Genomic DNA, 15,142 nt, shown 5'->3' on the forward strand with positions numbered 1-15,142 from the left:
ACAGAAAGGTACATCTAAGCAGGGCTGTCCAACTAGTGGCCCCTGAAGTATTAGCATGTGGCCCTTACGCTCCCAGCTGGCTGCCATTCCCCCTCCCCAGGTGCTCCTGCTGCTGCAGATGGAAAACAGCTGGACTGCCCAAGCAGTACAGCAAAAAAGGGAGCCTGCCCACACTGAAAGTGGGTAATGCATGCAGCTGGGATGCAGCAGTGTTGGGCTGCATATGCAGTAGGGTAAGGGTGGGGAAGCCAGGCTGCCCAGGTCCCCACCTTCCCCATCTATATGCAGCAGCCCCCTCCCAGCCACAGTGCTGAGAGCTAGGCTGCCTGTTCTGTGGAGCTGTCCCTGATGCTTGCATGGCAAGCAGGGTGCTAGGTGCTAGACCCTCCCCAAACACCCAGCTGTGCTTGCCATAACCCCTTCCTTGACCACACATGGGGAGCTATACTGAGGGGGGAGGGAGGAGTGCTGCCCATGTGATATATGTGGGTGGGAGAGAGGGGGAGCTGGGCTGTCCAGCACCCTCCCTCCTGCATGAGTGACGCAGACAGCTCTGCAGTACAGGCAGCCCAGTGTGTCCCTGTCCCATTCGCCTCTCCCAGCTAAGCATGCCACACATGCAGCAACCCCTACACCTCTTGGCTGCACACACCATGTGGAGGGAGCCAGGCTGCCTGCACTGGGAAGGAGGGGATGCTGGGCTGTGTACCCCATGGGGGCACACTGGGCAGTCCATGTGGTACATGTTACTAGGGGATGGGAGGCACTGGGCAGCCCATGCAGCAAGGGATACCCAGGGCTGAGCCTGTGGTCTGTGACCCATGTGGCTCCAGGCTGCCCTCATCTAAAGCATATAGATTCATGTCTTTACATTCACTTCTGCTTTTAATTTCAGGCCAGGCTGTCCAACTGGTAGCCCATGGGCCAAATGCACCCTGAGGGGTTAATCTGCTCCCCCTAGGCTCCCACCCAGTTGCTGCTCCCCCCTGTTGCTTGAGCTGCACTAGCAATCAGGGACTCCAGGCTTCCCTTCTCTCCTACAACCTCTGCTTTCTGTGCCCGCCCCAGAAGGCAGGAGGCACAAGATGTCACAGAGCCACACATGGCTGCCCAGGAGCCCTTGGCTCCCAGTATTGCAGCAGGCATGGGATGCAGCCCCCATCCAGTTACAGGTTGAACAACTCTTCTTTGAGGTACTTTTGGAACAAAGTAAACCTTTCTCCTAGCTGCTCCTTTTTTTCATCTCCTTTTGTCCCTGGAGGATTAAAGTGTTTCTCTCACAGTTTGTTTTTTGTTAGCAAAATTGGAGAGAAGCGTCTCTGCCAGTGTTTGAGTTTGCCAATCCAAACAAATAAAGAAAACCTCTTGCCTTTTTTATTCAAGGTTGTTTTATCATAGAATCATAGAAAATTAGAGTTGGAAGGCACCTCAGGAGGTCATCTAGTCCAACCCCCTGCTCAAAGCAGGACCATCCCCATCTATATTAACCCAGCCAAAGCTTTGTCTAGCCAGGTCCTAAAAACCTCCAAGGACAGAGACCACAACTGCTCTGGATAAGCTGTTCCAGTGCTTTACTTCCCTCCTGGTGAGGGAGTTTTTCCTAATATCTAACCTAAATTCCCTTGTTGCAACTTGAGGCCATTGTTCTTTATTCTGTCATCTGCCACCACTGAGCACACTCTAGCTCCATCCTCTTTGGAACCGAGAGGTTGAAGGCTGCTATCAAATCCCCTCTCAGTCTTCACTTCTTCAGACTAAATAAGCCCAGTTCCCTCCGCCTCTCCTCAGAAGCCATGTGCCCCTGATCCCTAACAATTTTCATTGCTCTCCACTGGACTCTCCAATTCATCCTTTCTGTAGTGGGGGCCCAAAACTGTACACAAGTACTCCAGATGTGGCCTCACCAGTGCAGAATAGAGGAAGAATCGCTTCCCCCGCCCAGTCTGCTGGCAATGCTCCTAATAATGCAGGCCAGTATGCTGTTAGCCTTCTTCACAACAAGGTCACATTGCTGGCTCATATTTAGCTTGTTGTCTGCTGTAACCCTCAGGTCCTTTTGTGTAGAGCTGCTGCTTAGCCAGTCAGTTCCCAGCCTGTACCAGTGAATGGGATTGTTCTGTCTTAAGTGCAGGACTTTGTACTTGTCCTTACTGAAACTCATGAGATTTCTTTTGGTTCAGTCCTCCAATTTGTCAAGGTCTCTCTGAATCCTAGCCCTACCCTCCAGCATATCTACTACTTCCCCCAGCTTGGTATCATCAGCAAACTTGCTGTGGGTGCACTCTATGCCATCTTCCAAGTTGCTGGTAAAGATAATGAATAAAACCAGCCCCAGGACCAACCCCTGGGGCACTCCACTTGACACAGACTGCCAATTGGACATCAAGCCATTGATTACTACCCTTTGAGTCTGATGATCCAGCCATTTTAGTATCCACCCTACAGTTCATTCATTCATCCAACCCAGACTTCCTTAGCTTGCTGGTGAGAATGTTGTGGGAGACCATGTCAAAATCCTTGCCAAAGTCAAGGTATATCATGTCTATTGCTCTTCCCCGCATCCACAGAGCTAATCATATCGTTGTGGAAGGCAATCAGGTTGGCCAGGCATTACTTTCCCTTGGTGAATTCATACAGACTGTTCCTAATCACCACCACCTTCTTCTCCAAGTGCTTAGGAATGGACTCCTTGTGGCCTGCTCAATGATTTTTCCACAAACTGAGGAGAAGCTGACTGGTCTTTAGTTTCCCAGATGCTCCTTCTTTTTTTTTTTTAAAGATAGACACTATGTTTGCCTTTTTCCAGTTATCCAGGACCTCTCCCAATCACCATGAATTTTCAGAGATAATAGCCAGCAGCCCTGAAATCAAATCAGCCAGCTGCCTCTGCACTCTTGGGTGCATTGCATTTGGCCCCATGGATTTTTATACATCCAGCTTTTCTAAATACTCCCTAATCTATTCTTTGGTCACTGTTGGCTGCTTACCTACTCTCCAAATTGTGCTGCCATGTGCTGGGAGCTGACCTTGCCTGTGAAGACTAAGCTGAAAAAGGCATTGAGTACTTTAGTCTTTTCCGCATCCTCTGTCACTGGGTTGCCTTCCCCCATTCAGTAAGGGACCCACACTTTCTCTGTTCTTCCTCTTGTTGCTGACATGCTTGTAGAATCCCTTCTTGTTGCTCTTCACATCCCTTGCTAGCTGCAACTTCACTTGCTTTTTGGCCTTCCTGATTTCATCCCTGTGTGCTTCTTTCTAGCCATTTGTCCAAGTTTCCACTTCTTGTAAGCTTCCATTTGTTTGTTAGCTCCCTGAATAGATCCCTGCTAAACCAAGCTGGTCTTCTGCCATATTTGCTAGTCTTCCTACACATCAGGATGGTTTGTTCCTGTGCCCTCAGTAAGGTTTCTTTAAAATACAACCAGCTCACCTAAACTGCTTTCCCCCTCAGATGGGCCATCAGTGAGTCCAAATTGCTTTTCTAAAGTCCAGGGTCCATATTCTGCTGTTGTCCTTCCTTCCTTTCCTCAGGATCATCAACTGAATCATCTCAGGGTCACTGCTGCCCATGTTCCCATCCACTACTGCATTCCCCACCAATTCTTCCCTGTTTGTGAGCAGCAGGCAAGAAGAGCACAGCCCCTAGTTGGCCTCCAACAGTTGCACCAGGAAGTTGTCCCCCAACACTCTCCAAAAACTTCCCGGATTGCTTGTGCACTGCTGTATTGCCCTTCCAGCAGATATGAGGGTGATTGCAGTCCCCCATTAGAACCAGGACCTGTGAATGGGACGTTTGCGCTAGCTGTTGGAAGAAAACGTCATCCACCTGGTCTGTTGGTCTGTAGCACACACTCACCACGGCATTACCTTTGTTGCTCTACCCTCAGACACTAACCCAGAGACTTTCAACAAGCCTGTCTCCAGTTTCATACTGGAGCTCTGAGCAATCATACAGCTCTTTTACATAATGTGCAACTCCTCCTCCTCCTCTGCCCTGCTTGTCCTTTTGGAACAGTTTATACCTATCTGTGATACTGTTCCAGTTGTGCGAGCTATTCCACCAAGTCTCTGTTATTCCAATGTTATGTTTAATGAGAAGGATGGAACTCATGGAGAGAGCTAGGGCTTTGGAAAAGGGGATGCAGGTGTTGTAGTGCATCATCCCATAACACAAGATCTATTTTTCTCCAGTTAAAAAGAATCTAGAAGCTTTACTGATGTGCTAGGGGCCTAGAGACCTATGTTCAGTTTATGATCCAAACAAAATTGGGAGAGGAATTGCTATCTTCAGGATAGGACAGGCACCTGGTGTCAGTCATTACCTGCTGTCTGGCCATGGACGGACCTGCTCCCTGCACCCCTACGTGTAGGTCCCTCAAACACTCCCTCATGGCCCCAAAGTGCCCCTTATGGATTATCCCTATCGTCTCGGATGCCCCCTTGTTGCTTAACTCTGTCTGCTGGTATCCCACATACACCATGATCAGCAACATCCCATTGTGCCCCAAGCCCTGTCAGATACCATCATCCCCCTGGCACCCCACTGAGTCCTACCCTGTCCCCTCACCACCCCCACCCAGCACAAACTCATCTCCATCGTGCCTCAGCCCCCAGACTCTTGACCATCTTCCTCGCATCCCACTGAGCCTTCTCCTGACCCTGGAGAGTACAAGTTAATCCATAAACAGACAAAACTTTCTTGAATACTTTGAATAGAAAATGGATGATGCTCTCCTTTCAAACCTCACTGTAAACCATCATACCCCTTGGAGGCCTCCCTCCTACACAATTGTTTTTGCATTTAAACCCTATCTGCCCTTCACACCTCTCTGCCCCCATAATGCCCTAGTACCTCCTCAGTCCCCACCCCTCTATTGTCTAAGCTCCCCTTCTCTTCAACATTTCCTTTTCTGCACAGACCACCCCCTCCCTACAACATGCCCCCAGCTGGCCTTCATCCTCAATATACAAGAACTGAAGTTAGGGGAGGACTCACTTCAGCCACTGGCAACTCCCTTACCTGGGGAGTCCAACCCCTCTGGGTCTGCCGAAGCCTGGCTTCATGCCAACCTGATTGTATTACTAGGTTAACCTCACACAGCCTTATCATCTGTTGCAATGAATAACCCAAAAAAGGGTGACTAATAACTTATTTCTTTGCTTTATTTTTCCAACTCCCTCCTGCCTCTGACTACTGTGCTGCTCCACAGCTCAGCCTGCTTTTAGCCCTGCCCCTCCCCTCCTTGTCTCTGATATGTTGTAGGTTCAAATCCCCTAGAAACAAAACCACCCACTACAGGTTCCTAGATAGCAGCACACTTTTATTGGATGTACTGGGTGGTGAGGTGAGAAATATTACTGGGAACAGATAACAGACAGGGTAATTGTAAAAGAAAGGCTAGCTTAGAGGAAGATCAAGGGTTGCATCGCCTATAAAGTAGAGATATTAGCAGAAATCAAGTAGATAATAATGAGCCATGAAGTCAGTTGACTTTCTTAGCTCCACCTCAGTAGGTATGTGGCTGTCCCTGCTGGCCAATTTTTTTGAACTTTCAGTGGAGCAGGAATCAAGGTGGGGTAGGAGTGCACCCCAGATCCCCTGATGAAACTAGGTACTGCTTTCATTTAAAATTGAATAATCATACAAACCTCCAGATCAGAAGCTGTGATACTCAAACCCTAAAATATTGGTCTTAGCCACTAGGGATAGGGAACTTTAAGCTATATTACATTTTATATTGGCTCATCTTCTTTTAAGTCAGATATACAGAACCTTTGGTTATCAGTTGGATAGCATAATTGTGAGAACTGCAGTTTACTGTGGGCATCATTCTAAATTAATTATTTAAAACATTAATTTATTTTGCAAATTCAGAATTATCTGCACTATGCATATAGAAGCTTCTCTAATATGATCAATATTCTTTCCTTACAGCCTGAAACTGCGATCCCTTCGAGTAAATGTTGGACATTTGTTGGCTACAATTATGCCTGATCTAGATTTAAAGGAAGTAAATTATGATGTTGATGTAGTTGATGAAATCTTAGGGCAAGTTGTGGAACAAATGCATGAAATCAGCAGTACTTAGTATTGGACTCAGTAGACGTTTGCTCAATCTCTACTATATTGTACAGTAAATACTGTAAATATTGTTTTCATTTTATGTTTGAGTAATTTAGATATATTATGTACCACAAACCCAATGTAAAATGTATATATTCTATGCACTCAAATGTTCCCACAGAGATGGCAGGTACTTTACTGTGTAACTTTAACTTTATTTTTAAAGGAACACTGTCAGTGTTGAGCAACCCCAGACATACTTAAATTTAAATGTTTTTGTTTTAAAATGTAAATGTATTTGTAATTAAATCTGCAGATATTTTTATTACTTCTTTGGTATCGCAGTCATTTTGTACAAAGTTGTTCAGCTTTCTTTTGATTTTGTACTATCTCATTGATCGTTAAATTTGTTTGTTCTTGCAAAATGAAGACAGTGGCATTAAAAGTACCATCTTTGATTTCTCCTTCAGAATAAACATTGTAAATTTCAGTATTGCCCTTGCTGATAATGGTTGAAAGATAAACCCAGTGTTGTATGTGATCAAAACATAACCATTAGATTCATATGTTATCCTCCTTGATAGCACCTTTTTGATAGTACAGTAACAGTCTTACCTTGACAAGTATGAAATACTCCTAGTTCCTGTCAAAGCCGGTGAGATTTGCAGGTACCCAGTAGCATTCAAAAAAATTACATGTAGTGCCCAACTACTTACAGACATAGTCTTGGCATATGCTGTGTAAGGTTAGTTGCATAGCATTGCTAGTGCATTTCAATCCTGACCTGAAACAGGAGATCAGTACTAGATAGACCTGTTCCTTGAGCAAAATTTACCAATCAGATTAAATTGTGTAGTGGTTTTGTGATGTGGACAAATGCCTTTTACGTATGTATCTTAAATCCCCCCCCAAAAATTATTGTTGTAATATCAAATGTTGAGTTCATTGTGAAAGTACCAGGTTTTCTTTCAGGCTGATGTGAAACAGTGCTGTAATTAGAGTCTTTTGATCTGGCTTCCCTTAAAAATGAAAATAATAAAGGAGTGCTGTTTGAACCACGATGATCTAGAAAATATTCAAGAGGAAATGGTTTTTGTAAATAGTGCCTTTATTGGACTAACAGTGTGGCTGGGAGAGATTTAGACAAGCTTTTGGGTACAACATTTTTCAGGTCACCCTGAAAACGGTGTCTTTAGGAGACCTGAAGAAGTGTGCCTTGTACCTAAACATTTCTCACAGCCTTGTAGCTGATCCAACAAAATACGTGACCCACAAAAACCCTTGCCTCTCAAAAAGTATGCTGTATGGTTACAGTGGACTACTACATTATTTTAATTAAATCTCTAATCTTTATTGGAAGCTCACTGTCGAGTTAAAGTAAACATTTTCCTTTCCCATTATATTTACAACCAGTGAGTTCATAAAGATTAAAAATTGTAAATCTGATTTAATTATTTTTTCAATTTGAAACGTTTTGTCCTGGGCAAAAAAAGATGGAATCATTTTTTTTGTTTCTAGTCAGGTTCTACTGCTTAAGCACAATTGGCACAATCTGCCAAACACTGTTCAGACTTTTTAATGGTGCTGAGAGGAAAGAAACATGGGTGTAATGATGGTGTGATCATTGCATTCCCCACCACCTTGGCAGTTGAGCAGTCACCAGAAAAGAGACGTGGCATATACACCGTATCTCCATGATGCTTGTCATTTGAATAGTGGTCTAAATACAACCTGTTCCAATAAAGACTTCCAATCTTTGAATTGAAACTTTCAAAATAATCATGAAAACATCTTTAGAACTAGGTTTTATGAAATGTATTTTTATAAAATTAAAACCATTGGCTTCCACAGTGTTACTGTCTCATTTTAAATTGGGTTGTATTCCCAAGTTGTACTTCACCTAGTCTAAGTTAAGAGTATTGTCTGAAAACTAACATATACCTGATCTAGTATTATACTAATAGGGATAAAGCAATACTCTTATGCTTATAATGGCTAATGCTTAATTTGAAAAGATGGCTGTAATGTAAAAATGTTCTTACAACTTTTAAAAACTTATATTTTCCATTAATTGGTGTGCACTTTTTCAAGCTGATGTCTTTATTGTTAATTTATTACCTCTGTTCATCAATTGCTTCTGTAGTTGACTTTATTATAGATGACTGGTAAAATATAACATATCTATATTGAAAATAAGAACTTTATACTGTACATTAAACTTTGAAAAAAATTAGTAAATTGAAATGTTTTTATTTACTTGTTAAAGTAAATAGATGTATTTTTTGTATTAAAAAAATCTGGTTTTCTGTGAGATCAAATCTTGTAACTAGTCAAATGCAAATTTTTGCTTTAAATAAAAGCTATGAATAATGGCTCAAATGATCCTGGCTTTATTTTAAATACTAATTTTTTGAGGAATCTGAGTTTTCCTCCTTTCAGTAGCCAGTCATCAATACTTACCTTTCCTTCAAAACTTCCATTCAAACCTTTTCTCAAACTTATGTAGATATTGACATTCTGGCACCCTCGGTTTTCTTAAGTTGGTTTGGTTTGGGGGGGAGGGGGGTTTGGGTTGTGGAGGTTACGGGGGAGAAGGTTGCTTGTTTTTTGTTGTTGTTTTGTTCTTGTTCTTTTTTTCATTTAGGAGGTGAGGGAATTATTTTACCCAGGTTGCCATTGGGTCAATTTCTGTTGAGCATCTGGTATTTGTACTACAGATTCTCTCGCTTTATGATGGTTCTGTATGTGCAAATTTGCTCTTATGCAATGACCCTCTCTATACCAAAATTGTATTATATGCGAGGTAAATTCACTCTTTTGCAACCGGTGTGGTGGAAGCCCACAGTCAGCTGCTTTGTGCGGTGCATTGTGGGAGTGATGCGCACCAAAATATAGTCTCCTGTGTGGATCTGTGCTCCTTGCTTGTTGTCTGCGACACGTTTCCGTAGTTGCAGTACCCATGACGGTAACATTCACCACCCCCCTGTGCTTGTGTGTACTGTCCGCTGTTGGGGAGTACCAAAATTGTCTTGTAAAAGTGGTAGAAATGGGTCTGGGGGTCTATGCAGTTCAGGTCTTGGAACGTATCCCTATTTGTTACATTGTAAAATGGGTTCCCTCTATGCAAATTTGAGTTATGCGCCGTTTTCCAGGAATGCATGTACAGCATAAAGCGAGGGAAGCCTGTACCAGGGAGAGTATTCCCCTAAAGATAGCAATATTGATTGCATTCCTTTTATAGGAGTGTCAGCTGTCTAACATAAGAGGCTGAATTTCTAACTCCAAAATTTTTGGCTTTTTGAAGCTCAACCTTAGCCTGACACCAGTATCACCTTGGTCAGAAATAACAACCTGTAGTACCCAGGGATGGATATGATACTGTGGAGATGAAGAAGCCAATATCCAGTGAAATATTCTGAAACCAAAAAAGCAGTGCTAGCATAATGATGTAGGACAATTGTGTGAATTCTGAGCTCTTGCTAAGTGCTCTAATTGATAGGGTGGGTGCGTAAAACCTTACTTCACTGAATTCAGCAATCCAGTGATAAGACTCCAGAATAAATTGAAGCAAGAGTCCTGTTACCGTATTTGCTTTGTGTCAGATGCTTTATCTACACTGATTTACAGAGATGATGTCCTTAAAGGTGGCAAAAAATAAAATCCCATATTTCCCTGGTTTCAGCTCAGCAGGGGGAGGGAAGGAACAGCACCAGAGAGCAGGAGGAACAGTTTCATTTTTGTTGGGACACAGCTGTTTTAAACATCTGTCCTGCGTGTCCCAGGACATGAGCTAAAAGCATTTGTTTGAACGCAGCAACAGAATGCCTAGAACAGTGTTTAAAACTGGATACGTTGTCTTTACTCTTGTCCTTTTTAGGTTGCACTGCCAAAATTCTCTTTTCAGCCAGAAATGTGTTTCAGAATAAATGCTGTACAAAAATACTGTTTAGTGCTGACTGAAAGGCCTCACCACCTTAATGACGGACATACGGAATAAAAGCAGTGTTAAACATTGCCCTTCCCCGTGTAATCTTGTACATTCAGATTATAGCAATGGCTGGGTACAGACATTCAGTTTCTCCTGGTGGAATCACAGTTCTGGTTGAAACTACAAGTGGGCAGGCATTCAAGCTATTTCACCAAACGCAAACATGGCAGCTCTGGGAGAGAAATAGCTGGGGAATAACCAGGGTTGAATTCCTTTCTGAGAGAGTTTCTCCTGGGAGGCTGAACGTCTGCACACTTTGCCCTGGTTTTGGGAGCTTGGGGAAAGGCTTCCTTGCCTTCCTGAGATCGGTATCACTTATCTGAAGAAGAGGGAAGGGCAGCTGCTTTCAGAGTCCTGTAGACCAGGAGCAGAGTGGAGGGAAGAAACAGCCACCAGCTGCTGCTCACCTGCTTTCTAACAGGGAAGCTCCCAGTATGAGAGGCTGGCAGGGGCTTTGCCACACCACTCCCTCCATTGGGCTGCCAGGCACTGGGAACTGAGCAGCAAGGAACAGCGCAGCCCCCTGCCTGATTCTTACACTGGAGTCCCTAACGTAAAGAACAGGCAGGTGCTGCTTCAATTTGCCCCACTGCTTCAATTTTCCTGGGATTGGGAGGACTGAACCATCCTGGTCTTGGGAAGGCACAAGGAGCAGTGGAGAGGGGGCAGTTGCAGATTGAGGATGATCAATCTCTCTTTGATCACTATATCATGTAACATATTTAGGGTGGATGGGTCTTCAATGTCTATTCAACAGTGGCATAAAAGCCCAGGAGGAACTCCTTTGTTGGCATTGTACTACAGGCATGTCTTTACATCTGTCAATGGTTTTGTGAGATTTCCATGATGTCAGATTAACATTTCACACCTCCGTAGTTCAGTATTGCTTCATAGTCATAATAATTAAACCACAAAGCAATGAAGTGAGGTAGTTGAGTAAAATCTCTGTATTTATAAATAATGAACTACAAGTGAAGTAACATGCCTGTGGCCCTAGCTAATCTGTGGCAGAGAAAAATTTATAAGGCAGCTCTATTGATTTCCAGCATGGCCCTATTCTGAACATCATCCTACTTCTCTGCCACATTAGGAGTAGGAGAGGTCTCAGTCTCATGCTGGGACACATGGTGCTCCAACCAGGGATCCCAATACAATATTAAGCCACCTGTAGCTAAGGCAGGATGTTTGTCAACCTTTTTCTGGTAAAGGAATCGTGTATGGACAACAGCATGGGGCACAGCATATTTTTCTCATGTACCACAGCCCACCCCACCTCCTTCCCCTGTAAGACATGAACCTTGTTTTGGGAAGGCAGAATTAAATTTATATATATTCCAGTCATGGCTGAATGCTGATCACAGGAGATCCTGACTCCACTGGCTGTGGCTGTAGCTGGTACTAGCTCTGACCCTAAGAGGAGTTGACTCCATCTCCACCCTCCCTGAGGCTGGCAAAGGGAGAAGCATAACAGTCATCTTGCAATGGTGTCTGCCTTCTATTTCTTTTGTGCATCTGTGAGCAATGAAAAATTAGCTTCTTCACTTAAGAGGTGTACCCCCAATTCTGGAGGTCTGATTGGAGGGGGGGAAAGCATGTGGTGTGCAAGTGAATTAATCTCCTGTGGGACAAACTCCTGGAGACTGGCAATATATTTGTCAAGATAGAGATTTTAAATGCAAATATTGTTTGTAGTTAAAGGGTATCAGATGCATGACGATAACTAAACAATTCCACTCCCACCCGCCTCCAATTTGGTATTGTTTTATTGCTGTATCCATTTGTGAATGAAGATGAACTGATGCTTTAACAGGCTGTCTAGACTCAGGTGGTCCTGTTTAACAGTTTTTTTTATGTCTTTAATGACTGAAACTCACGTTAAGCTGGGGCCTACTGACAAAAGTTAAAATACAGAATACTGATGCTAACTGCATAATGTAAGAGGATCCGAGTTCATGGCTAGGCCACCTGAGAAGGAATAACGAAGTATCTCTTCCAGCTTATCTTGCTATTTTCAGAACAATTTCAGGCAGGCTCCTAGTTGTCTGGTGTGTAACGGTGTGAAATGCCTTTTCTTGATTAATTAGTATGGTAAAGATTTCTTTTGTGATTAACTTGTGTTTATGTGCAGGAAGAGGCATTCTCCATATGTGATAGGTGTCTCCTCCTGATTTAGTTATGTTTTTGTTCTTCTCTCATGATTTACCTTGTTTTCCAAGGACACACATGTTTTTCCTGGTTGTTAATCAGTTTCTTGATATGTTTCAAACTGGATAACCTCTTGTCAGTGAAGAAGGTAACGCATTCAAATTAGAAATTTCTGATAACCAATAATGAGCAGGTTGATTAACAGGATTTTCCTGCCAATTGCTGCTTGGGACTCTCTCTTGATTTACACAACTAAATGAATGCTTTGCAGATGCTGAGCTAAGGGTATAAAAAGGCAGTAAAACAGCAAACAGTGCATGTGCTTCAAGAGTGAATAATTTATTTTATACCAGTTGCTGATGTGCCCGCCTCACTTGAGAAGTTGAAGAGAAGCAGACCGCCTCTTTGTCACCTGTTCGGTGAGAAATCATCACCTTATAGCTAATTACTGGACTTTGGTTTGGGCTCACTTGACTTGTAGTAAATAAAGTCTTTCTGTCACTCATCGAACGAGGTGTCAAATCAATCCCTGGGCTAGTCTGGAATCCTAGGTTTTTATTTGCTAACAGTCTTGCGTTATATTTAGAAGATTTCATAGGTTCTGACTAGAGCAGCAGTACTCCACTTATGGCCTTCTGGTGTCAGACAAAGGAAATTTTGCTTTCCACAGTTATGTGTTTGTTTAAAATGACAAGGAAGAACAAAGTATGAAGTTGGCTAAAAATGCATGACTTGTTCAGTGTTGTTGCCCATAGACCTGCAGAGGCTGAAGATCACTTTCTAAGGGAGGCAGTACAAGCTGGGGAACTCTAAGAGGGGTAGAAAACAGCTCAAACATCCGGGAACCACCTTACATCAGAAATATTTCATGACAAGTTGGTACTGCCCCCTTTACATTACATGAGAGGAATAAGAAGGTCAGGGCACAACAGTAAATCTGTCCTTTAGCCTGGAAGCAAGTCTATTAGTTATGGAACAATATGTTAATCCATCCATACCACTGAAACTGGAGAGGCCTTGGATAGAGTACTGTATTTAGATTTACAGGGGCATAGGTTGTAGTGGTGTTGGTCTAAGGACATCGGCAGACGAGGTTCCTTGGGTAAATCTGATATCTTTTATTAGACCAACTCAAATACTTAGGAAAATTCTTCTTTGCAAGATTTTGGGTATAAACACCCTTCGTCAGACTGAGGAAGCATTTGCAGTTGGTGTGCTCTTCCTGGGTGGAATGAATAGTAAAGAAGCCCGAGGCTTCTGGTATGTAGATATGGCACTACGCACTAGAAATAGACCTAGATACACTGAAGAGAACAGTAAGGTGGACAATAAGGATAAGAAGTGTAGAAAACAACTTGCAAAGAAAGGCTGAAAGAACTGGGTTTGTTTAAGAAGAAAAATAAATGGGGGAGGGATGAATATGTCTTCAAATATGGAAAAGGTTCTTACAGAAAACATGACCATTGTTCTCCATGGCCACTGAGGGCAGTACAAGTGTTGACCAGCTTAATTTAGCAGCAAGGAAAGTTTTAAACATGGTGAGGAATCTACCAAAGGAGATAGGCAAGCTGAAACAAGTTGCCTACGGAGGTTGTGGAGTCATTTTTTGTGACATGATTATGTGGAAGCTTTTAAAAGCAGGCTGATAAACATCTACGAGGGATAGTTAGCTATATTTGAACCTGACCCAAAGAATAGGAGGATGGACCACATCTCTTTAGGTTCATGGCAGTCCTACATTTCTATAATTTCTAAGTAAAATAATGTTTAAAAGCTGAATCTATTTTCCTCAAGCATACCGCACAAATAAATAGGTGTATTGAAACCAAGAAGAAACATGGCTCTTGTGGTGGGAGAAACCTCCCTAAGGTTCGTTGTCTAGCTGTAATTTGATTGACAGACAATGCGGGTAAAGAAAGACAGCTGTTTATTTGCTCGAGCAAAGACCATAAAGCCAGCAAAAGGCAAAATGGCCCCTCCTCAAGGGTGAGGCGATCTTTTATACTTCTTACAACAAAGCACGACTATATGGTTAACAAAAAGCAATACTTGGGGCGGTGCTTTATAAATCTTTGTAACAGCATATTTCTATTAAGCTGAACTAGCACTTTTAAAAGCTAAAAGTTAAGTAACAGTAACATTAGCAAAACCTTACACAGTAGAAGATACTTCTCAAGGACGCAACTAGTATGACCAGAACAATGGTTTCTCTGTCTTATCTTACTTCTTGCTGTAGCTGATTTTTTTTAGCACAGAGACACAGATTCACTTTTTAACTCAGAAAATGCTTGGTACAGTTAAAATGATTACATGACACAAGCAAAGGCCTAGCTATCATTCTGCCTTGTGGTCAGCTGCATTGCTAGGCCACAGGTCATGCCTTGTATTCAGCTGTAAAGCTAATACTTCTTAATAATCCAAATGATTGTAAACCTAACAGTATGCTATCAGAAAACTATTCTATTTCAGGGTAATAACAAACCTGCGCACTACATCTTTTCAGCCCAAGGTGCATTGTGTGAGATTTTAATGGTTTGAAACAGGAAACTGTAGAGGGAAATAGTGCTGGGAGGGGGGACTATGGCAGAAATGGAGCAGTACTCCAAAAAGAAACTGTTTGAAACGTGGCTGTTTTACGTTAAACATTTTGCAGGGCTCTGGTTTTGCGCACCCATTTGAGACCTTGCAGAACCCAGGTTGGTATTTTGTAGTTGAAAATGCTCGCAAAAGAAAATTAAAAATGTAACTTCCCAGTATTTTAGGACATTTTTCATCTGGGACACCCCGTTTCAGTGTGTAACTCCCCCACCATAAATAAATAAATAGGAATCTGGCTTTCTCCTTTTTCCCAAGAGGCAGCTGGGAGAAATTAAATGTTGATTCATGGAATTTCCTTTTCTTTGGAAAGTTTCCATCGGAAACAATTTTATTCTAGTTATTATTAT

At 42.7% G+C, this 15,142-nt stretch overlaps 2 protein-coding genes across 2 annotated transcripts in view; both read left to right on the forward strand.

The window, feature by feature from the left end:
• Positions 1-8,436, forward strand: part of MORC3 (MORC family CW-type zinc finger 3) — a 59,285-nt gene extending 50,849 nt beyond the window's left edge. The window contains exon 17 of the mRNA XM_059720733.1: positions 5,936-8,436. Within this exon, the coding sequence (XP_059576716.1) occupies positions 5,936-6,089 (154 nt within the window). The 3' untranslated portion in view covers positions 6,090-8,436. The remainder of the gene's footprint in view (positions 1-5,935) is intronic.
• Positions 8,437-12,536: 4,100 nt separating this feature from the next.
• The window catches only part of CHAF1B (chromatin assembly factor 1 subunit B), a 28,296-nt gene continuing 25,690 nt past the window's right edge, over positions 12,537-15,142 (forward strand). Inside the window, exon 1 of the mRNA XM_059720736.1 lies at positions 12,537-12,616. The gene's annotated coding sequence lies outside the window, so the exon portion shown is untranslated. The remainder of the gene's footprint in view (positions 12,617-15,142) is intronic.

This window comes from Alligator mississippiensis, chromosome 1, assembly GCF_030867095.1.
Source record: "Alligator mississippiensis isolate rAllMis1 chromosome 1, rAllMis1, whole genome shotgun sequence".
NCBI classification, from domain to species: Eukaryota; Metazoa; Chordata; order Crocodylia; family Alligatoridae; genus Alligator; species Alligator mississippiensis.